Below are 24019 nucleotides of genomic sequence, written 5' to 3' on the forward strand. Positions count from 1 at the left end.
AATCTACAAATTATAATTTTGTTTGGCACGTTCTATCGATATTTCAGTTTTCTGAGAACTGTCGTAATTAAACATTGATAATATGTCTTTACAATAAATACATATTATTAAATCATACAGCTTTCAATTATCATCTTTTCACTATTGCACTTTTCAAATGTTGAATTATAATTGATAGAAACATGCTAATATAAAAATTGCAGGCACATAAAGTTGTAGACTTTTTTTATCTATCTCGTATATGCGTGAATATGTTTTAGAGTATTTTATTTGGCCTATATATATATTATTTTATATTCCTTGGCTATTATCAATATAAAATGGTTTTATCAATGCTTAAAGAAAAAAATGTTAATCTTAAAAAAAATTTTATCTTAACATCTCTAACATATCCTCGTATTTTGTTTCTCTTTAGTTTTAATTTCTTTCTTTTATTCAACGATGTTCACTGAGAGGTTTGATTGAAAATAGTAAATTTGCTTAATTTTTACCCGAGAATTTCAATGCGTATACTATTTATGCTACGAATGCTATATTCGTTATGACATATAGAGTACTACATAATAGATTATTTCCGTTCGTGTATCTATACATTAGCGAGAGAATTAACTTATGTTAAAATGTTATAAATTTTTCTTGTGATCGAGATACGTTGATAATGACTACGACTAAGTCTATGCAAATAAAAGCGGACGCGAATAAGCACTCAAACTTAGCGTAGATGAACAGTGAAGAGAGGGAAGAGATGAGAGTTAAATAGAGCCAAAGAGATGACGTAGTTGACATATATAGCAATTACAAGCTGTGGTGTAGCTTGGGCTCTCGGTCTCTTTTAGTTGGCGACAGTGTTCCTTCTGAGGAGGGTCTCCTTCACTCTGTCCATATTGGATTCAATAATATATCTCGTGAGTCCAACAGGTCGATTAAGATATTCTTACGTTCTTACAAAAACGGTAAATTTTTTTTTCATTGTGTATTCCTCATTCTTCAATTACGTATCTTTGACACTTTACAGTTCAATAAAAAAATTTTTCTCGAAAATTTTTCAACTCAAATTCCATAAACTATAACGTTTTGCCTACAAAACACTTTTTTTTTAATTTTCGTACGATTTTTTTTGACCGAGCTACATGACTTCGAAACCAACATTCTTCATTACGTAATTTTAAGGAACAAAAAACGATGTTCTTTTTTAAAGCACAGAACAAAGAAGGTAAAAAGATTAAAGAAATTAACGATAACGCGTTAGAGACAAAAAATAAAAAAAGCTTTAAAAAAGAATACACTATTCAGTTCTTTAAAATTATGTACTTTTAATACGCTGCAACATGATAAAAAAATTTTTCTCGAGAAATTTAATTCAAATTCCATAAACTACAACATTTTGCCTATAAAACGCTGTTTTTTAAATTTTCCTATGATTTTTTTTGACTGAATAATACGATTTTAAAAATAAACCAGTACTTTTTAGATATGACATAGTATTTCAAAATACTTTTTTTTGAAATTTCAAAATACTTTTTTTATTTTTTGTCTACGATGATTTTTCGCTGAATATTGACATCATATCTAAAAAGTACTGGTTTATTTTTTAAATCGTATTATTCAGTCAAAAAAAATCGTAGGAAAATTTAAAAAACAGCGTTTTATAGGCAAAATGTTGTAGTTTATGGAATTTGAATTAAATTTCTCGAGAAAAATTTTTTTATCATGTTGCAGCGTGTTAAAAGTACATAATTTTAAAGAACTGAACAGTGTATTCTTTTTTGAAGCGTAAAATAAGGAAGATGAAAAAATTTTTGAAAATCACCAACTTCATGTTAAAGTTGAAACTTCAAGCTTAAAATGCTTCTTTAATTTTTTGTCTACGATGATTTTTCGACAAGTTTTAGCGGTTTGGAAAATAGCCCAATTTTTAGGGTTCAAAAAGTGTTCCCTATTTTCTTTATTAGTGCATTTCATTTTTTTCATATAAATTAATCAATTACAAAATAAGAAATTTTTGTTGATCTATCCTATTATATATATATATATATATATATATATATATATATATATATACATGTATATAATAAATACTTTAATAAGTTTATAAATACGATTCCAGTGACGATGGCAAGCTCCTCAAAGGAACATACTGTCAAGCCAACAAACACGAACAAATTAACAACGACTGAAATTAATCTTCTTATATCCATGAAAGGTGTAAGAAAACGAAGACGATTAGAATCTCTGACAACGAACTCGGAAATCCCCAAGAAAACGCAACGACGCGACGAATCATGCAATTGCAATTTGTAAGAATATTTATCAAAATTTAACAGTTGTATGTATTATAAAAGAAGTACATATTCATTAGCAAAAAACTCAAAGATATAGTTAAAAAAATTTTCATTGCATTGTCATTTGAATATTTTCATATTTTAGAATTTGTTAATATACCTCCATAATCTTTTACACATTTGAAATATTTTTATGCAATGTATTCTATTTTAAATATCAAAAACATAATATTAATATAAGCAAAATAATAGTTTAACGATCAGTACAATATTTTTTTAATAATGCCCATTCAATTGATTTTGTAATTTAAAAAGGTGTAAAAAGAATGTAATATCTTAACTCCACCATCAGAAATATTATCTTGAATTATAACACATAACACACACACTCAATTATAATATACACATTCTAATACATAATTTAATTTATATTTTATCTGTCGCAGCGCGATACTGAAAGAAAAAAATATTGAAGGCATAGAAGATAGAAAAATCTCATCATTGCCATGTTTGAGAAAAAAATGTAATCAGACTGTGTCAGTGAACTCACAGGACACAAAAACATCACGGTCTTGCGAAATAGACGTGAAAAGAAGTGATGTTCCTAGATTGAGAAAAACAATACAATGGTTAGAGGAGGGAGCGCGAAATCTACGCGAAGATTTGGCGAATGTACGAACAGAGCTACATGAGCAACGAAAAGCAGCGAAAATTGCCAAGAGGGAATTCGAAGCAGCCCTCAGGGAAGCTAGAATCGCTGAGGCTGCCAAGTATCAATTTATCGTAACCGAACTGAAGACTAGGTAAGTACATTTTGAACAAAATACTTTATCTACAATGAAGATAAATATTTCTATATCTTAAATTTTTAATTTCTTATTTATCTTATTATTACTTATTTTCGAGAGTTTAAAACTCTAAAAAATTAAAGAATTGGAAATTTGTATCAAAATAATGAAATAATCAATTTGTAACTTAGAATTTTGAAGACTATTTAGAATAAAAATGTGTGTGCTGAAAGCAATATTTTTTATTCAGAATCGCTCATTTCGCGCCGCCATTTTCATCGCTGTTGCCGTTGCCGTTTAAATCGGATTCCGTGAAAGACGAGAATCATGTGCGTGAATTATCGATTCTAAGAAAAAACTTATCTGAAGCTGGAAGTACGATACAAAGATTCGAGTGGCAATTTATGAAATCACGAACGAACACCTCTCGCAAAGCCAATGATACTTCTTCCTACAACGATGTACGCCGTCTAGAAGTAAAAATACGAAATCTTCACGCCGAAAACGAAAAACTCGAAGAAAAATTGCGTGTAAGAAAATTCTCCATTAAATTCTTAAATTTAAAAATAATATATTTTATTATAGAAGATATAGGAATATCTGCAATTTTCCAATTTATTGATAAATGTGAGGGGTTTACTCTTCTTTATTAAAAAAATTTAATTGAATAAAGATTTCTTTTCGCTAAAAAAATTCTTATAATATCAAATAAATTCTCTTTAAGTATCACTTTTTTAAGATTTGTTAGTAATTTACTACGTTCACAATATATTAGATCGCATCTTGTTTTTTTTCAAAGTTATTTTTATATTTAGATTGCTCTAAATGCCGAAAAGATTCGTATTGTTGAAACACGAGTTCAACGAGAGAATCATGAAACAGAGCTTTCCGCACTACGAAAATTGCATCGCAACGAAACTATAAAAATGGTAAGTACATAATGTTTAAATATCAGAAATAACATCGTTAAACAATTTAATAGTTCCTCATAATTATGTGATCATAATGTTGCCTCAAGCAAAAGTAGTAATTTCGCTCTGGGAATAACCTATCTCTTAGGCATGTAAAAATATCCTTCTGAAACACGAGCATCAGCGCGAGACTGTTCCAAGATGCTTATAAAAAAATTATATCCTCCGATATTAGTCTACACAACTAGAAAAGAGCCTGTTTAGAATGCAATCTGATCTAGTCTCATAATGGACAAAAGTTTTACTAACACAGTGAATGTATTTAGCGTACAACATCGATGAAAAAGATGAATATCTTTGCCGTGAAATTACCCAAAATGATCATGATTTTCTCACGCTATTCGTGTGCTCTGGAATTTTGTGTGATTCATTCAGTTTGGAAATAGCAAAGCTCTCTATATGGATATAGGAAATTATCTCTCTTTTCTCAAAATATATTTTTCTCAAAATATATTAGTTTAAATAATTAATTTCTAATTCAATCTTTTCGATATCGCGAAGCGATTATCATTAACTATCAATTTTATATACATTTTTTACTTTATCTTTTTTTATTATATCACATTTTGTACTATATCTTAAGTAGAGTAGATAAATACACACACACACACACACACACACACACACACACACACAAAAGTAAACTCTAAATCTATTTAAGTTAACTCTTGTCTTTAATCTATTTCAACTTGTTGACTTAATTATATTCCAAGTGAACAAAAGAGATATAATGTATAATATACATATAAAGAATATTGCAAATTTCTCATATAAATATAATATAAGTTTACGTGGAGTAAAATTAATTAAATATAATTACGTATATTAATGGTAATTAAATATATGTATTACAATATATATAATTATTATGTAGAGTATTTAAATAATCATAAATAATCAAAAAAATAGAAGAAAAGGGACAAAATATCTAATATTATTTATGTTTACTATCTCATCATATATTATAAAGATTTCTTCTTTTTCGATATTTTCAAGATCATTTCGTATAATTTTATCTTGTATTTTTTCGTGTATTTACTTTTGCTCGTAAATTAGTTATATTATCAATTATTATCAATTCGATGCAGAAATAGTATTTACTTCCTAATAATTTATTTTAAATTATTTTTATTGCTTTTATGTTTACTCGCATCAGATTCTATATTTAATTCAAAATGCTTGTTCGCATTGATTGTGTGTAAAGTCGGTATGTAGAGTCTCAAGAGGTATAAGAAAGACTTTGCGCTTCTTAACATTACTACATTTACGATTGAAATCGTATAGTAAGTGTTCGACGAAATTATCTGCCACATTACCGACGTAAACTCATAGTCATCTTATTCTTTAGCAACGAGCCAAATGCCGAAGAAATGCTGTAACGAAAAAAGATTGAGCTGATTTAGTATATGGAGCAACCGAAAAAAATAAAATAGAATTTTCATGAATTTAATTTGTTGAATGAGATCTTAATGAGAATAAATTTAAATATCATTAGTTTAAACATTATTATAAAAGTATATAAGGTAAAAGATTATATTACTGACAGTATCCATATTACTTTGATCAAAATTTAAATTTTTGGTTTTTAAAATATGAAAATTATAATGTTATATAATTTTAACAAATTTCAATAAAATTTTTAACAAATATAATTATTGTTAACGTAAGTAAATAAAAATTAAATCCAAAATATTAAATCCATTTTTATTAAGAAAATAGGTAAAAGGTACCTACAAAGAGATCGATTAAAGGCAAATTTTATACTGTAAGTTTTACTAAAATGTATTTTTTTGTTAATATAAGATTAAAATTAAACAGGAAAAAATACAATATTAAATAATTTATTTAATGTATTTATGCTAATTATTAATGCTAATAATATGTTTTCGGTAATTATACGGTCTCTTTTGTTAGAAGTCTGTCTTCAGATAATATGATCTTCCGAAAAAATCAATATGGTGGATCAAAATACAATAGATCAAATACGCTTAAAGACACGTGTTGCAATATATTGTTGTCAATTGTAGTGTTCCTTAACTGTTTAATATTGCAATACGTGTCTTCAAACGTATTTGATTTATCATATTTTAACGTCTAGATGACGTTACTAACGTTGGTACAAATTCTAACAAGGGAGTTTACAAACACTGACCTCGATTTTATAAGATGATAAGGATGATGCTTCCCATTCTATTAAATTCTATTTATTGCTCTTTTGCAAAACCGAAAATGCGAATGTTGCTGATACTTGACCAAAGCTTTGCAAAATGCACATACTTTGAAACTCGATAGATCAGCTTCTAGACATAATAGAAAAGCGAAGAAATTTTCCGACTTAAAATTTATGTAATGACATCTTTTTACCTATCTCTGTTTTTTCCATAGAAGGCTATAAAGTTGTGAAATTTTTAAGATTTTTGCACAATCTGATTTTAGTCTTGGAAAAAGACAATTCGATGGGAAGTAAAATGTACCCTTTGAGGCACTTAAAAAAAAGTCGAAGTTTTATTTTTTAAAACGCACCTTTTAAAAACTGTCTTGTAATTAATTGTGACATGCAGTTTCTTAAAAATTAAAACTCGCAAATTTTAAAATTAATTGTATTAATGTAATTAATTAATTAATGTGTTTTGAGTAAAATATAGTGATAATTATTAGTTACAAGTAAACAATAATGTTATTAGTAAACAATAATGAAGAGCCGTTTTAAGAAATACTTTTTTCATTCACCTGTAAAAACAGCTATCACGAGCTTCGTGAAATCGCGCGATTTCTGTGATCGAAACGCAAAATGCATGCTCGTATACCGTTCATCGTATACGTATGAACATTCAAAAGATGGAAGCGCATGACTCGTAATGTGGCGTTTTTCTCATTTTACTTATACAGACAAGATAAAAGCAAAAGGCCCCTGAGGCCTAACAAGCCTGGCTTACACGATGAGACGAGGTGAGAGCTCGAAAGCGGTACGAAAGGGACCAATCGTTGCCCCTCCTCTCTTCATCATTGCTGTGTATCCCATTCTTCCTTATGATTGCCGGCAATGTTAATTTTTCTCATTGCAACTTTCGCCACACGTAGTCGCGCAAGAAATCTGCCGCATTCAAACGAGTTTTGTGAATTTTTGCAGATGGGTGAACTACGAAGCAAGAATCGGGAGATTGAAAAGTTGTCAAAACTCTTAAAACGTGAAAAGTTGACACCGATGGAGTACAATACGGTGAGTAATTATATTTATTAACATCTCTATTTCCGCAAAAAATGTTATATATATGTAAGATATAAAATTTTTAATGATGTTCTAAAGATATTCTTAATATTTTTGGCTTGAAATATATATATATATATATATATATATATATATATATATATTATAATACTTTTTCACTCAGAATATTAATAATGTTGTTTTGAATGTTTTAATAATTAAGTTGTTTCATTATTCAGTTACAACATTAAGAATTGTTTTAACTTTCTCCCTCCCCCCCCTCTCTCTCTCTCTCATTCTCTATCTATCTATCTATCTATCTATCTATCTATCGATTTATTTCCCTCTGTGTGTGCGCGCGCGCTCGTCATTGAATTACGCACGTTGAATGAAATAAAAAAATAATATCAATGCTTATCTCTTTGCTTCGCCGTTTTTCCCATATGTTTTGCTCTTAATTCTTCCTTATTTTCTTTGCTCTCAAATACCGGCGATGATAGTAAGCCGTCGTGCGAACAATTCAACGGTTCATCCTGGGGACCGTACCGGTGCATGGGATTATCATATCGTGCGACTTCCGGTGTAAGTTTACACAGTATATTTTCTTAGAAGTCATTTCAACGTTGAACTTGTTTAAAATTAAAATCAATGATTTACACTTATCTTTATCTCAAATTTAATACATTACATTAATCTTTACACTGAAAGTAATAATTTTTTTTAAGAACATATTTTTTTAATCAAAATTTTTCTATACAATCTTAATGGACGATTTCTTGATTATTAATTTTTTTAAATCAAGAATGTTTGATTTATCATGGTATTTCAGCAAGTTACAAAATTAATAGAAGCATTTGTTGTGTCTTTATTATATGTAAAAATAAATATGGTACTTATTGATATATAAAAGGTTAATAAACCACTTTGTTTTTGAAAAACGATATAACCTGAAATTGGTAAATATATTTTCGAAAAAAGTGTTTAATATTATGTGTAATATGTGTAAAGTTTCGTATATAAGATTGTAGCAAGGAGAGAGAGAGAGAGAGAGAGAGAGAGAGAGAGAAAGAGAGAGAGAGAGAGAGATTGAATTTATAGCTTTTACCAGATAATTTGTTATTTAATAACAATGTGTAAAGAGTATTCTTTATTAAAAATTTCTTTCTCATCAACTGCTTCAACTTTGCAAGATATTATGTTCTCTCTTATAATTCTTACCATATAGTTCTTACGCTTGATATTTTTCGTATTAATAAATGCTTTTTTTTGGAAACCAATAATGATTCTTATATAGACATTACTTTAATATATTAATATATCTCATTGAAAATATAAGTAGCTAAGTTTTTAACTATTTTAATCGTTGCTGATTTGTAATATAAACATTTAAAAACATAAGTGTCTAAATTAATGCGTTAAAATTTTCGTAGTTATTTTAGACACACACAAACATAAATATAATTTTCTAATCACTTTTTTTTTAAATAAGTATGTGTTTATTGAAAACTGAAATGCCTAATTACTAAAAAAATTACTAAAAAAAGTAGTAACCTAATTCATATAAGTCATAATTGAATCATTCATACAATGATAAATTTGCAATAAATTTCTACTTTTTATTTAATGTTTTCTCTTTATATCTTAAGATTGATATATTACATCCATTTTGCACAGGACGAGAAAATATTAATTAATATAATGCTTTTGATAGTAGTTATTTAGAAATATTTGAATTTCAAAGGCTACATATAAATAGTGAAAGAGAGAGAGAGAGAGAGAGAGAGAGAGAGAGGGAGAGAGAGAACGAAAGAGAAAATAATAATGTATACATACAATCCAAATATCGACTGTTTGAAGAAAAATAAAGACTCAGGAATAGGTGCGGGCGTATGTACACTTATTTTTATCTAAACGCTACTTTCTAAAGTGATATAGCTTTCTAAATTTTTTTAATTTGACTAAAATGTTTAAATTTTATTTTTAAAGCTTTAAACTCTCCAGAAAAATGCACTACAAAAATTAATTTTTTTAGTCCAAAAAATCAAAACCCGATTTAGATCGATAAGTTATATTCAAGATATTTTGAATGGTCGGACATGCTTCAAAAAATGCGCTGACAATTCGATTGGTGGTTTTTTAAACAGTACTTTCATCAAAACGTGTAACGATTCAAAGAAGCAATTACGAATCGTCGAAACCAATGGGCAGACACTTTCGACGAGCGCGTATCTTGACGATTTGCTTTTAGTCGAAGGTGTTCGGATAACGCGATATCACCGGGTTAATGTATCGAGCTACACCGTAAGACATGCCGCGCGGGCGCGCATTGCGCATTGCACGTCTTCGTCATCTCAAAGGAACTTAAAGGCCATGCGAGCGAACGAGCGGTCGCAGCTAAAAGGTTGTATGTAGTTACGTGCCGCATAATATAATTGCCACCCTTTCTCATTTTATCGCCGCTTAATCGAGCTAACGGTAATGCAGAGTCTACAGTAAAAGCGTGAAAATATCTCGTTCTCTGCCAACGGAGAACTTTTTCATAAACTCTGATCTAAAAAGAAGAAACACGAAAACTATTTCAGTTTTTCGCAAAGTTGTCCAATTTCTCGACATTAATTTCGATCACATACTAAGTATACTCTATATATACATAAATCTTTTTAAAAAAAAAAACATAAAAAATTATTATTGATAATTTTTGTGAAGAATCTATTTAAATATTGCTTTTATAATATAAAAAAATTTTTCAATAATAATAGTTCAATAATTAATTTGCTCTTTTTCACATTTATGATTTTAATATAAAGATGATAATATATTAACTCAAATACGGACCACATTGTGTCGCGTATAGGAATAGAAGGAAAAGCACAATCCTATTCTTAAATTTGTGTCTCAAATCTGATTGTAAATTTCTATCAGCTCAGCAGATTATAGATTCGTCCGTAACTTTCCGAATGGAATGAAAGGAACGGATCCGTTCACGATTCCACAGGCAAGTAGTGTGGAAGGCTTCACATTCGTTGAAAGTGCTCGCGCTTCAGTCTGGTCTAGACGTCGACCGTGTACGTACCGGCTCTGTCTGACGTGTTATGTGCTTTCCCGTGAATGCTCGAGTGTGATATATGATTAAAGTTATAAGATTCGTATCGTTACAGATATATGTATATATGATTTAATGATATACATATATTTCGCTTCTTTTTTTCTCATACTCCTTATATGAATTCTCAAAATCGATCCGTTTATGGGGTTCGTATGGAACGAGGTAAGGATGATGACATTATTATATAGAATTTATATACCATATATTTTATATAGAATTCTGGAAAATCCTTCTGTGATGCTGATTTTATCATGTTTATAATTGTGGCTCGCCAACTGTATGCATGATTACATTAAAGTATCATTTAAATGAAAAAATAAAGGATATTGATATATGTAATATGTATTATGTAATATGTATTATGTAATTATTATATAATTTTAAAAATTATATATTTATTATATAAGTGTAATGTTTAACTTTTTACTATAGTAGTTTACTGTAATATTTTTATCATACGTTTCTTAAACGGAGTATTAAAGAAGTATGTATTTCATTTCTTATGCATTATATACATATATATACATAACTTTTAACGACAGATTTTTCAGAATGTATTTGAAACAGATTTTAAAAAAATTAAATTTAAATTGATCAAAGACTATATTTTACATACATATATACGCATTTTTAAACAGCAAAATAAATTATAGAATTATTTTATTTTATTTAATTTTTGAAATATGTAATTTACTTTAAAAAAATATAATTTAAAATTTATATTAGTTATATATAAAAATACATACTAGTACTATAGATTCTGGACAACCGTAACAAGTGATGATCTCTAATTTTTTTGTTAAGAATCACTAAAAAAATTTTAGTAGTTTCTCTATCAATTTATAAAAATTTATGCAAAAATCTATGTAAATATCTATGCAGAAAAAGTTACGCTGAAAAATTTAATTGTGATACAGTTGTATAAATTTCAACTTTACATGAAGAAGAGAGTATAATTTTTCACAAAACATCATTCGTATAATAATATTGCCACTCGTCAGGAAGGTTAACCGACAGTTAATCTAAATACACATACACACGTGCGCATGTGTATCTTTTAGATTTTTATCATATTATTTTAATATATAGAGATTTCTTCATATTACTTTATTTCAGCTAAATAATTGATTATATAATAGCTCCCTCCCATTTATTTGCTTCGTTAGCTTTCAAAATTAAATATTCTCACGTATCTACTGTAATTTTATCGACGCCTTCTCTTGTCCCTGAATAGAGCGCGATGTTAAAGCGTGGAGTTGATCGTATTCTCTGGGAAATCGAGTTGCACGTCGTCGATGTACCGTGAGAACAATCTCGCTATACTACTGTGAAAAATATGACAAAAAATATGAATGTCATGCGAACGAATGCAACAATGCTTTCTGTAATTAATTTATTTTGTAAAATTATTATAAATGCGCATATAATAAAAATGGATTTAATTGTTGAGAATTTATCAAATATTGTTCAAATTTAAAGCTTTTTTTTTCAAATCACTGAATATGAAAATTATTTAATTATATTAAAATTATATAAAATTATAATTATATTAAAATTGGCAAGTTCAAAAATAATATAAAAGATACCAAAAAGATTCATAAATAACTCATATTTTTTCTTGGCTTCATTATTTATAAACTTCATTATTTGAAATTTATTATTTTTAACATCTTTGTACTAGACTAGAAAATCGTTAAGCTTAATTAAAAATAATTGAAAAGTATTTGTTAGAACTTTAATGGCTTAAGCCACAACTTTCTCACAGGAAATTCCATTATTTAATGAATTTCTTATTACTATAATAATTTATAATAAATTTCTTTTGAAAACTGAAAGTCTTAATAATATATGATTAATTATGATTAGAATAACAATTCTTCAATACGTTATATATTGTAATAATAACATAGCAAGTTATTTTAAGTAATATTTTACAAATTAATTTTTACAAATGAAAATAAATTGTAAAATAAAAATATAATTAGAAAGATTTTATCCATCGAGATTTTCGATGATTTTGAAATTTAAAAATTTGTGTTAGTACGGAGAATGTAACTGGAAATAGCTTTACAGGTTAAAGGTGAAGTAACAAAAGAGAATAAAATAACTAATCAACAAAAATAAATATACTAAGAGAATATATTTTAATTTTTTACGTTTTAACTTTTTTTCTATAACCGTGCTATATTTAAATTTGAAATAGCACGATCTCATATTAGCCAAATCGGCTGACAATAAGTAACAACATTAGGAACGGAATAATATATTAGCAATAAAAGGTATAATTGTAATTAAATATGAGACTACATATTAGTTTAATAAACATATATTAAATAATCCAGGACATTCTTATATAAGGATGTCTATGTGCGTATACATGCGTATGCACGAACTTGCATGGTATAGCATGCTCTCCCTACATTTTCGTAGCAGTTGTTAATTTGTTCATTACATAGATATGTATTAACTTCCATATTCACATATAGTACTTGTACCTGTAAAGCTATGTATATGGTGTCACTATGTATATCACTAAAATTTTTTATTGTACACATCAAAACATCAAGACATAGCAATTTATTTTATCGTTAAATTATTAACATAAATCTTAATCAATTTTTCATTAATTTATAAAATTGTATACAAATATGAATTGATTTATATGAAGTAAAATATATACATATAACATTATTATATTCTAAAATTTTCTGACAAAAATTTTTCCCTCAAGTAAATTAATATTTTGCTATTGCTTGGAGAAATAGCCCTTTTCAATCTAATTACGTTGAAAAGATTAAGATTAATTAAAATGGAAAAACGGTTTCACGAGATTGAAATAATAACGTTTGATTGATACTATTTTAGGACGAAGAAACAATAAGCAATTGATAATTAAAATTATAGATTCAAATACACATAAATTCATAGTAAATTTACTAATTACTTAGAAAATATATTTGTAAGTACGAGGGTGTATATCATAGAGGAATATCTGCATATATCGTGATATGCATATAGGCACAAACGGATACATAAGTATGCCTTAAGCATTTAACTTATCTTTCATTGTGTCCTCCTTCGAAGCAGTATTCGGGATGAATTTCAATGAACTCTACGGCGCGTGAAAGAAGGCGAAGAGAGAAAGGCGGCAGTAATCCTTTTAGAACTTTAAACGGAATTGTTATTTCGCCGGATGCGCTTCCTTTTCGTCTCGATTGCAAGTGGAACGGCCATACATTCTTCCTTCGATTCTATCTCGAGTTTTTCTTGAGGATCGATAGAACTTCAGGGATACAGCGCGCGACGTATCAGTAGCCAAGTACCCTCTCGACATATCATGACGCCACCGCTTTCGATGAGCTACTTCTTGAAAGAAAGTTCTCAATTTCACAATATAGAGATACGAATATGTATATGATATAAACGTACATATTAATGGGCAACATCAAAGTCATGGCCACGATATCAGATTGAATTAGCTTGCCAGAGAATCACTATTCGGTAATTTTTCTACATGTCTAACAATAGCTTCAATTTTGTTTCGTTTAGCCTTGGTTTATTGAACAGAAATTCCCGCAAATAGATTAGTAAATAAAATAATCGACATTATTTCGACGAATCTTTTATTTACGAAGCTATTTTTTATTTTACAAGAAACTATAATAAAAGCAAAGCATTCATAAAATTACATAGTTATATTTCGGTTAATTGATCTCTTCATGATGCCTCATATGTACATATATACATATAAATATGAGAAATATGCCAATAACTTATAACACATTTAGCTGCCCAATCTATATATTCTGCTCAATAGATGTGGTTCTTATGTCACTTTTAATATTGCTTTTAGCGATCTAGTATTATATATAAAAGTCTGTAAGTAATTATAAATAACCTTCAAAGTCCTATCTTACACTCTATTTGATAAAAATATAGCATTATGGATGTTTTTTTATCTTTATTACAAAAAATTATTGTTGTGTATGTATACACATATACACAACATATGTAGAACAAATATCACTGAAAGAAGAATGCATCACGCAGATCTTCAAGTTCATAATCAAGTCACATGATATGCCTCAGGCAACATCTCTATACAGGTACGAAACGCAGCTACCGCAGCTTTATGTGGGAGAATAATGCTTACGTAGTCACACGTCTTCCATCATGAGATGCTATATAATTTCAATCCAATCATTGCGGTTGCATTATTAATAATATGTGAGCAACGCGCGCGCGATAGACACGTATCACTAATTAATAATTTCTTTTTTTAGCGTAACGAGAATGAACAGAAAAAGAATAATCTTGTAGAAAGAATAATGTTATTTACGCGCTTTTATTATCTGACATGTTCTTTAGATATGCAAATATATTTTGATTTTATATGTTGAAATATATACAAACATATAAAAACTAATAATAAAAATAAAACTGACGCTTTAAGTGCGATAAACAGTATACAATAGTTCTGATTAATAATAAATAGTTCTGATTAATAAGAGACGAGTAATTGCTATTGACAATGCAAAATAATTGTTTTCCAGAAATTTTTTTTTCTATTCTTATTTTATGCATTCTCTAATTGTGCCACCTCTAAATTAATAAAATACAAAAGTTTTACTTATTATTTATATAAAAAATATTTTCAGCATTAGACCACGACTTAGATTCACATTTTCACATAGAAAAAAAATATATACGAAAAACAAATAAATATATATTGATAATTTAAATTTTTACAAAATTTAATTTTGATATTTTAATCAATATCACAGAGAGCTGATAATATCTATGTTGCTTTATTTCACTCCAATTAATTTTACCTTTAATAACATTTATTTACCTTTAATAACATTTATTAATAACATTTATACCAAAGTTAAAATATAGATGAATATTCAAAAGATTAATATCGAAAAAGGATATTCTCTCTTCTAATCTTTATTCCCTATTGTTTTAATCATATTAAAAAGCTGTTAATTCATATTTTACAATAAAAATATGAAACATGAATCTTTATCATAAATCAATTTAAAAATCGAAAAATATAATTGCATTCTTAAAGAAGTTTCACTGATTCTCAATAAATGATAGTATATTAGAAATACACGAGCCATTCGAGAAACGCACAGTCGCGATTGTTGAAGATTGTAAGCGGGGGCGAAAAACGATCGGTGAAAGTGAGACGAGAGACCACATACTGAGAATGGTATGGGTCAAGATGCCACATGTGCGAGACTCTTCAATGAAAAAGAGACATAATTTTTCAAAAATTTAATCTATAAATAGAAAAAATTATTAAATTTTATATAAATGGTAAAATCGCGGCGCAGATTCTAAATATAGACATGTTCGTGTCATCTTATAGATATATTATTCCTCTTAGAAATATCATATTTACAAGCTAAAGAGCACCTGTGCATAAAATTCTTAATAATAATTCTTGATTTAAAAAGAATTTTATGAGATCTTATGCATTATACATGGTGTGTGTCAAAAGTTGTCGAATATGAAATAATGATATAAATCAATAAAAATAACATATATAAAATGAATTATATATGTATATATATTTAATTATATATATATATATATATATATATATATATATATATATGTATATCTCGAATTGTTAATGGTAAAAAAGGGTAATTGAAAGCGTAAAATATAACGATTATCATAGTTTCCATAAAATATAAATAATATACCTATATATATATACATATATATATATATATATATATATATATAGGTATATTATTTATGGAAACTATGATATATATATATATATAAAATAATATATTATATATATAATTTATTATTTACATTTTATGGAAACTATGATATATGATCGTTATATTTTACGCTTTCAATTACACTTTTTTATTATTAACAATTCGATTTAGACAAAGAAAAAGTTGTTTGCATTCATCAATTATTCACTATCACAAACAAAAAATACTTTTCAAGAATTAAAATTTTTATAGTTAAAAAAATATGAAACAAATCTTTATTTAGGTAAGAGATAGAATTATCTAACATATGATACATAAAATACATATGATATACATATGATGTATGTAAGTGTGGGAGTATATATGTATATATGAATGGGTCATTATTGGAATTATATGTACTCTGTTACTATTATATTTTATATTTATGTGAAATTTCTCTTGTAGAATCCGAATATAATTTTTTTACGGGCATGTTTATTAGTAAAATTCATTTCACGCAGTTTTATCATTTTCGTAGTTTTGTAAAGTAGCCTTAAAATAATATTACTTTTGCGCTCACATTGAATTCGCTAATTATTTTTAGCGTCAATTCCAATAACTGTACAAATGTCAGATAAATATAAGATAACGTCGAGACACGCAAAATGAGATGAGATGAGCGGCGAAACACAGATAACGGTAATGCATGACGCGCTCGTTTCACCTGTCCTAATATGTCTTATATCCGATATAGTCAATCCGGCCCCGAAGAGAGGAGAAACTCTGATACAACGAGCACGTGTGTCCTACGATTTACATATATGGCGCAAAGTGCATCATCACGTGCAACGCGGCTAGCAAGTGTGTAAGGTGCAATCGTTTCTCGGCGCATCTCTTACGTACACATGCTACAGGTTGATATTACCTGAAGAGGAAGGAAGCTGAAAGAAAGAGAGGGAGAGAGTGAGAAACGAGAGGAGAAGAAAAAGACTATGGCTGTATGTCAGGGGGCCAAGTTAACGGTCCAGTCAGGCTTTTAAAACTCTCTCGTAACCCATTGCAGTATGCGATTCGTCTGCTTTTCTTTCCTCTCTCCTCTTACGGTCTTTTCCGTCTTGTTGCATACATCGCGTTGGATCATGATATTAACCCGGAAGACCGTAAATTGCTGAAACATTTACGATACATTTCTACTACTTCTGACAAAAATACTAAGAAGCGTCACATAAATTCAAAAGAAAATTATAATAAATTGTTTTTCTCTATAAATTTATTAATTACTTATTTGGCAAATTGTTTTATAAATGATTAAAATAATATTTTCATCATTAAACAAAACATTGAGAAATAATTATAATTGTTAAGGTAAGAAAATATGACCTTTCTTATCAATGTCACCAAATATTATTATTTTTTATTGATTGAATGATTTTTCGTCTGGAATATCTTGCGAAATTTAATTATGCAATTATACTTTTTATTTGAAGTTTGATGTATATTTATAACTATATATATATATATATTCTATAATATATATATATATATATATATATATATATATATATAGAATATATATATATATATATATATATATATATATTCTGTAAAAATTAATTTGTTCAGATTGTTTTTCAGATTCTTTATATAACGCAGAGAAATACAGAATATTTTTTCATTTGCAGAAGCAGTTATCGTATCAAAATGTCCTGTTAAGAATTAATTATTTTTATAATGTTACAGATGCGGAAATTACGGGAAAATGAAAGAAACCGACCAATACAATCGACCAATGCATCTTACATGAAAAAGAAAATTTTCCCAGACGATGGCCATACGGTATGAGATTGTCGTTAATAGGTATCATTTTTACAAGTAGTTTCTCTGATGTACGTACTTATGCAAAATTTATATTTGTAGCATCAATTATTTCTGTAAGATTGTTATTTTTATATTAATATTTCTAATATTATTTTTTAATGACTATTTACATATCTATTATTACAATAAAAATGTTTAATGACATAAACTACTAAGATATGGTATGTTATTTAATTGTAAGGTGGAGTCATATATTCGGGCAGTAGAATCTGATAAAGCCATAAATGAAATCGAAGTCGAACGTCTTCGTGAACTTGCACTTGAACAGCAGGAAATCATCGAAAAACTTAAACAGACAATTAAGGTAATGGATTTTTCTTAAGAGAGTTGATACAAATTAAAAATTTGAAGAAAATATTATTTTTGATTTATACAAAATAAGATTTTGAAAAAAAAGAAATAAATAAAATAGTTAATATTCACATAATTAAATAATGTCAGACATCTCTCTCGAAATAATGTTTGGAAAATATAAAAACCAAGTATTTTTTCTGTTAAGGAAAAAGAAAGAAAATTAGAGCAATTATCAAACAAGAAAAAGAAGGAGGAGTTTTATAAACAATGGCTTGAATTGGAACCAGTTGCCGAAGTCGATGACGAAGAAGATCATGAAGATGACGACAGTGCTTTGTCCAGTGCCCCATCTTCGATGTCACCGCAGCCTGGAGGCTACGGTCAATGGCAGAATAATGGTATTACTAAAGAAGCATACGAGGCCATTCTTGTCGAGATCGAAGAGTTACAGTCAAAATTTCTTAAAGAGCAACGGGAATTTTCGTATGCCAAGATTCAAATTTGTGACTTGGAGAAAGCACTCTTACAAGAGGTACAAATTATTTAAATACATCATATCTTTTTAGTTATTTGCTTTTAAGATCATAATACATGATTAATTATTACCCGAGAACATGTTAAATATTTTCTCTTCAGTAACACAAATTGTTAGAAATTGATTCTTATTATTACTTCTACGTTTGTTCAATTTGTATCATTGCGCGTAGATTAAATAGTTGCTATATCTGAAAGGTTCTTGTAAAAAAAATCTGTATTCTTTTTTTTTTACAGAGATGTGTTGATCGTAATAAGGAGGTGAGCGAGCTGAATGATAAACTTCGAGCTGCTGAGGAACGAGAAGCAACACTTTTAGTAGAGCTTTCAGAAATACGAGAGCAAAATGAGCTCTTGGAATTTCGATTGCTCGAATTAGAAGAAACATCTGTGCGTAAAGATAGTCTTGATCACGCAGTGGACAGCGGCATCATTTCGCCGGAACCTGTTCACGCAAACAAAGTAAGTTTGAGCGAAAGTTTGTTTCGAGTTATCTGAAAAATTTAAATTAATTAATATAAATCATACAATAATTAGGTATTTAAATAGAATATTTATAGCTTATTGCAAAATTTTTTGTATTTTTTACAATTTCAGACTCATCTAACAAACCAACAGAGAAATCGCGCTGTGGCGACTGTAATACCTTATACAAACAACACTACATTAGTGAACTCTGTGAAATCCGCGTCACCCGTGTTACCGTGCAAGCCTCCACTTACTCTTCAGGAGAGCGGTATTTTTGAGGAAGAGGAACATGAAGACGAAAAAAGCTTACTCGAAGTTGAGTTTACCGATCGTAGCACTCAAACGAATGTACCATCCGGCGAACTTCTTCAGGAAGTGCAGCGTCTCCAGGAGTTAAGAGCTCGAATTCAGGAACGTGCGGCTAAGATTACAACATCGATTTTTCATCCAATTGATTCATCTAAGATCTATTTCGATGTATCGGCAGTGGATTCAATAGTTCAGTTGACTTCCTATCAGGAACGCATTCGCGACCTCGAAGAGAGACTTGAGATTTACAAGAAAACCGAAATGGATGGAGAAAGAGAGAAGCAACTGTCGAAACAAAGAGAAGAGGAGTTGCTGGATGAAAATTATAGACTTACAGAAAAGATATATTGGTTGGAGAATGAGTTACGAAACATCGCGAAGTCTAAGTTCAGGGAAAATGGACATAAAGATGGAAAACCTATTACGGAACAAATAAAAAATATGGAGCATAATAGATATCAAATTCCAGAAACTTTAGAGAATTTGGAAGATGTACAAAATCGGCTGAAAAATATAAATTGCACGCGATCTACTCAAACCGTAGAAACATGGATGAATATGATTGTGTCTCGATGCCAAGATCAGGATAACGTGGATAATTTCGATCAGCGGAGTGTCTTGGGAGCGCAGTGCAATGTCACGGTATGTAATTTACATCAATTCTATATTTAACTCGATTGTATAATTCTTTTTTGATTCCTCGAAAATTAACGTTTTTATTTAAATAATTTTCGTGAGATTTTTCAATTCTATGTGCCAATCTGCTAAATTTAACACATTGCCGATTGTTCAGGTAGATCTATTCGTTTTATGGCGCATCACTGAATGACAAGTTTAAAATATATTTTTCGCACCTTAATCCGCAATAAGCACTTAATATAAACATGATAAGCGTCAAGATTTTATTATTTAATCTCTATCATTCTATATTTGCAATTATCAATTTACACATATCTGGATACCATCATTAGCTGCCAATGAGCGAAGAGGCATATTTGATTTCCTACATAAAGAGGACAAGTTAGCAAATCACTGATAATTTTCATAATCGTATTACTTTCTTCGACACCTAATTGTCTATGAGAATAACCTCTCAAAGTGAGGATTATCCTCGATCAAGCCGCTTGAGCATATCATCCTTGATTTTGGATTGTTTGTCCTGGTGAATGTCTGTGGGGGTGCGATTTTCAGTCAAGCATGTTTAGGTATCGCAGCCGGAGTCCCACTTCCCTCAGTCCAGGAAAGCAGCCTCAAAGAGAGCGGTTTGGACTTTAGTAGTTTCCCTCTCTCTCTGAAGCTGCTTTTTACTCGTATAGCAATGTCCAGCCACTCGACTATATTTAACTCGGGTTTTGGATCGGTCTCTAATTGAGCCCGAGTTTGATTCTTCCGGTCGTTCGCTCTTCTAGAGAAGCCACGCCCTGGAGTACTTTATTTAAATCAGAGCTTTTGGTTTTTATTTTTCTTTCGATCGTGTCTATGTTAATCCCACAAGTACCGCGGATGTGTGTTCTCACCCAGCGAATGTCGCGAATAGCTGGAGCTTGGCCATATACACCCGGAAGATGCCCGATATCCGAGGGGACATTCGCGATGCAGCATCTCCTGCGCCACGCAGTCGTCGGCATGATCACAAATACTTTAGCTTAGGAGATCTCTCTCTTCGTTTGTCACACTCAATACCATCTCTGAACGAGTGGCTCCGATGCGATCCTAAGTCCCTCCACCACGCCAAGACGGAGATCCTTTTGAATTTTCATATTATAAGAGTTATACAAATTTAAATTCATGTCAGATATGTTTTGCACCGGCTTTTGTGTTTAATCAGGCGTAATTCGAACAGTTGGCAAAGTGTTATTTATATATATATATATATATATATATATATATATAACGAAGAATAGACTGTTTAATTTAAAATAAGTAATAAATAAATTGTATATATTGTATTTGTCTTGTAGCTTGTATCCCTAGAAAAGAAGAAGAAAGAAGATAAAGTGAAATTACCTGAAATCGAAGAACCGATCGTTATTGATTCCGAATCGCTTACCAAAAACGATTCGGAAAAGAAGGTTAGACGAAGGCGAATTAAAAATAATGAAATACGACCCGCGAAAACAGCGAGAATGACAAATGTCAGATTTACTCGTGATGTTTCTTTCGAACGAAAAAGTTATCCGTTAGTCTTATATCAAGAAATTTGCGTGTAACTGTTATGGCCGTGTTGTGTCGAATTTTTAATAATGAACTATAATAAAATGGGCATGATTTAGAAAATTCGATAATGTTTAGTGAGTTTTTACTGTAATTTCATTTTCACATTGAAAAAAGTTAGGCTTGCGTTGTAAATGAAAACTAGTGCTTGCCCGAATTGATGTATAGTTTTGAAGAGAAGATGGAAACTTTTTCGCGCGATAGAGGAACAACGGCTCCCAGAAAATAATGTCAAACATGAAGAAGACCGAGGTCGTGGAAAAAAGTGTGGATGATGAGGAGGTGAGGGGAAGAAGGAGAAGAAAAGTTAACCAACCATATATCTACTTTACGTCTTTGAACGTACATATATATATATATACACACACACATATGAGACAGACGACCAATGAATTTATTTGTATTCGATTCGAAAATGTCGAAAAGAGTATGTGTGTATGTATATGTGTATGTATGTATGTATGTATGTGTGTATGTATGTATGTATGTGTGTATGTATGTATGTATGTATGTATGTATGTATGTATGTATGTATGTATGTATGTATGTATATATTCATTGATTTGTGAAAATTCTGAACAGTGCGAGGATTATGCTGTATTAAAGTAATATAATTATATTATGTTAAAACGTGATTATTACTCGACAAACTTTTTATTTAATTATGATGTCTATAGTTAAATAAAGAATAATAAAGTAAAGTAAAGAATAATAAAGTAAAATAAAGTAATATTATATTTTTAAAGCTTTATATTTTTATCTTAAAAATCAAGTTCTATAACATTAATATTCTCAAAAATAAAACGATAATAATTATGATTATTTTCAAAATTATTAAGTTTAATATGCTTTTTACAATCTTTTGTGTATCTAGTTTATCGAAACTTTTAAAATTATTTAAAAATTATCAATTTATATTTAAAATTATTAATTATTTGGATTATAATAGTACTGTATACATGTTTCTGTTTATATGATATTATATATTGTACGCTTAATATTAGTTGGTGATGGTAATGATTATGCTTCTCTTCTCCTATTTTTTTCATCTATCTCATGCGGAATTGATCGTTATGGCATGGATATGTTTACGGAAAAGTAATAGTATTAATAGTCGATAATAATATAGTGTTAATAATCGATATTAATTTTGTTTTGAATTAAAATTGCATTGCTTTGCTTTGAGAAAAGAATATGCATCAAAGTTTAACATTTAATGGTATTGTTTAATCTTTTCATTACATTTGGTCATAATACATTAGTATTGTATTGCAAATTCCAATTAAAAACACCAGTTTTATAGCAATTATGATTGTTTTTAATGTAGATATAATATAATGAATATATATATATATATATATATATATAATGAATATTTAAGAATATGTACAATCTATCTCTTTAATACAACAAAAGAGTTAAGATCCATACAACACAAAAAGATTCCAAAAAACATTATAAAAATATTTTATTGTAAGATTGCGCAATGTATTACATTATATGTCTACAATATTTTTAAAATATTTCTGCAACATTATTACAATCTCGTTGAGATTTTGCAATTTCATGCTTTTACAATGTTTCTTCAGCATATATATTATACTATACAAAATTACTATAATATAGTTATAGGTAAAAGATCTTATGTTGTACGGGAAACAAAATATCGTTTCATCATATGTATATTTTACAGCAAGTGATCTACTTTCGTTGGAGATAAAAATGAGAAAAAGCTTTCCTTCGTCTTTCATCGTTCCAAATTCCGTTTATTTATCCGACGAGTTCCACGGAAGAAACAATAAACCCATAGATATGCCCTCGTGGCACGAATGAGGTAAATTAAATCTTTTAAATATTTATTAAAATGTTAATAAAGCCCAAATTGTGTAATTAGTTTTGTTGGCATTTTGAAATACGGACTTTAAATAAATTTGAATAATAATGTCAATTTAAATGCAATAATATCTAGAATAATATGAATTTAAATCTATAAAGCGATATCACATTTATAAATAAAATAAAGGCATGTAGAATAAGAAGCATGTTATTTATTATATTATAGTATACATAATTGATATTACTGATCTAATAATTTTTCAATTCTTATTATTTACAACTATAGTTTATCGCGGTGTATTTCCATGTCAAAGATTTTTTTCTTATTTTTAGGACAATACGGCTGGCGCTGCTTGGTGTGCCCAAGTAACGATCAGAAATGGTACGTTCTAAAAAGAAACAAGG

General features: G+C 28.8%; 1 protein-coding gene across 4 annotated transcripts; it reads left to right on the forward strand.

The window, feature by feature from the left end:
* The first annotated feature begins 814 nt into the window (after positions 1 to 814).
* LOC105254052 (janus kinase and microtubule-interacting protein 3) lies at positions 815 to 23611 on the forward strand. Of its 4 annotated transcripts, none has more exons than XM_025412258.1 (13): positions 815 to 905; positions 2108 to 2297; positions 2729 to 3085; positions 3321 to 3600; positions 3886 to 3999; positions 7172 to 7261; positions 17822 to 17917; positions 18141 to 18263; positions 18459 to 18785; positions 19025 to 19249; positions 19385 to 20206; positions 21526 to 22060; positions 23472 to 23611. In XM_025412258.1, the coding sequence occupies exons 2-12, from the start codon at positions 2113 to 2115 to the stop codon at positions 21772 to 21774; spliced, it is 2868 nt and encodes a 955-aa protein (XP_025268043.1). In that variant the 5' UTR covers positions 815 to 905; positions 2108 to 2112; the 3' UTR covers positions 21775 to 22060; positions 23472 to 23611. The 4 variants fall into 4 exon arrangements, with proteins under 4 accessions (XP_025268043.1, XP_025268044.1, XP_025268042.1 ...); XM_025412259.1 differs by having other exon boundaries at positions 822 to 953; positions 21526 to 22120; XM_025412257.1 differs by having other exon boundaries at positions 822 to 953.
* The last annotated feature ends 408 nt before the right edge of the window (positions 23612 to 24019 follow it).

This window comes from Camponotus floridanus, unplaced genomic scaffold (assembly GCF_003227725.1).
Source record: "Camponotus floridanus strain SB8 unplaced genomic scaffold, Cflo_v7.5 scaffold5, whole genome shotgun sequence".
In the NCBI taxonomy this organism is placed as follows: Eukaryota; Metazoa; Arthropoda; class Insecta; order Hymenoptera; family Formicidae; genus Camponotus; species Camponotus floridanus.

What these genes read in the sequence shown, in the direction of transcription:
- LOC105254052 (XM_025412258.1), top strand. Translation starts at nt 2,113, where the DNA reads ATGGCAAGCTCCTCAAAGGAACATACTGTCAAGCCAACAAACACGAAC. An exon ending in AACTTAAACAGACAATTAAG is followed by an intron (nt 18,264 to 18,458) that starts GTAATGGATTTT and finishes TTTTCTGTTAAG; the next exon opens with GAAAAAGAAAGAAAATTAGA. An exon ending in AACCTGTTCACGCAAACAAA is followed by an intron (nt 19,250 to 19,384) that starts GTAAGTTTGAGC and finishes TTACAATTTCAG; the next exon opens with ACTCATCTAACAAACCAACA.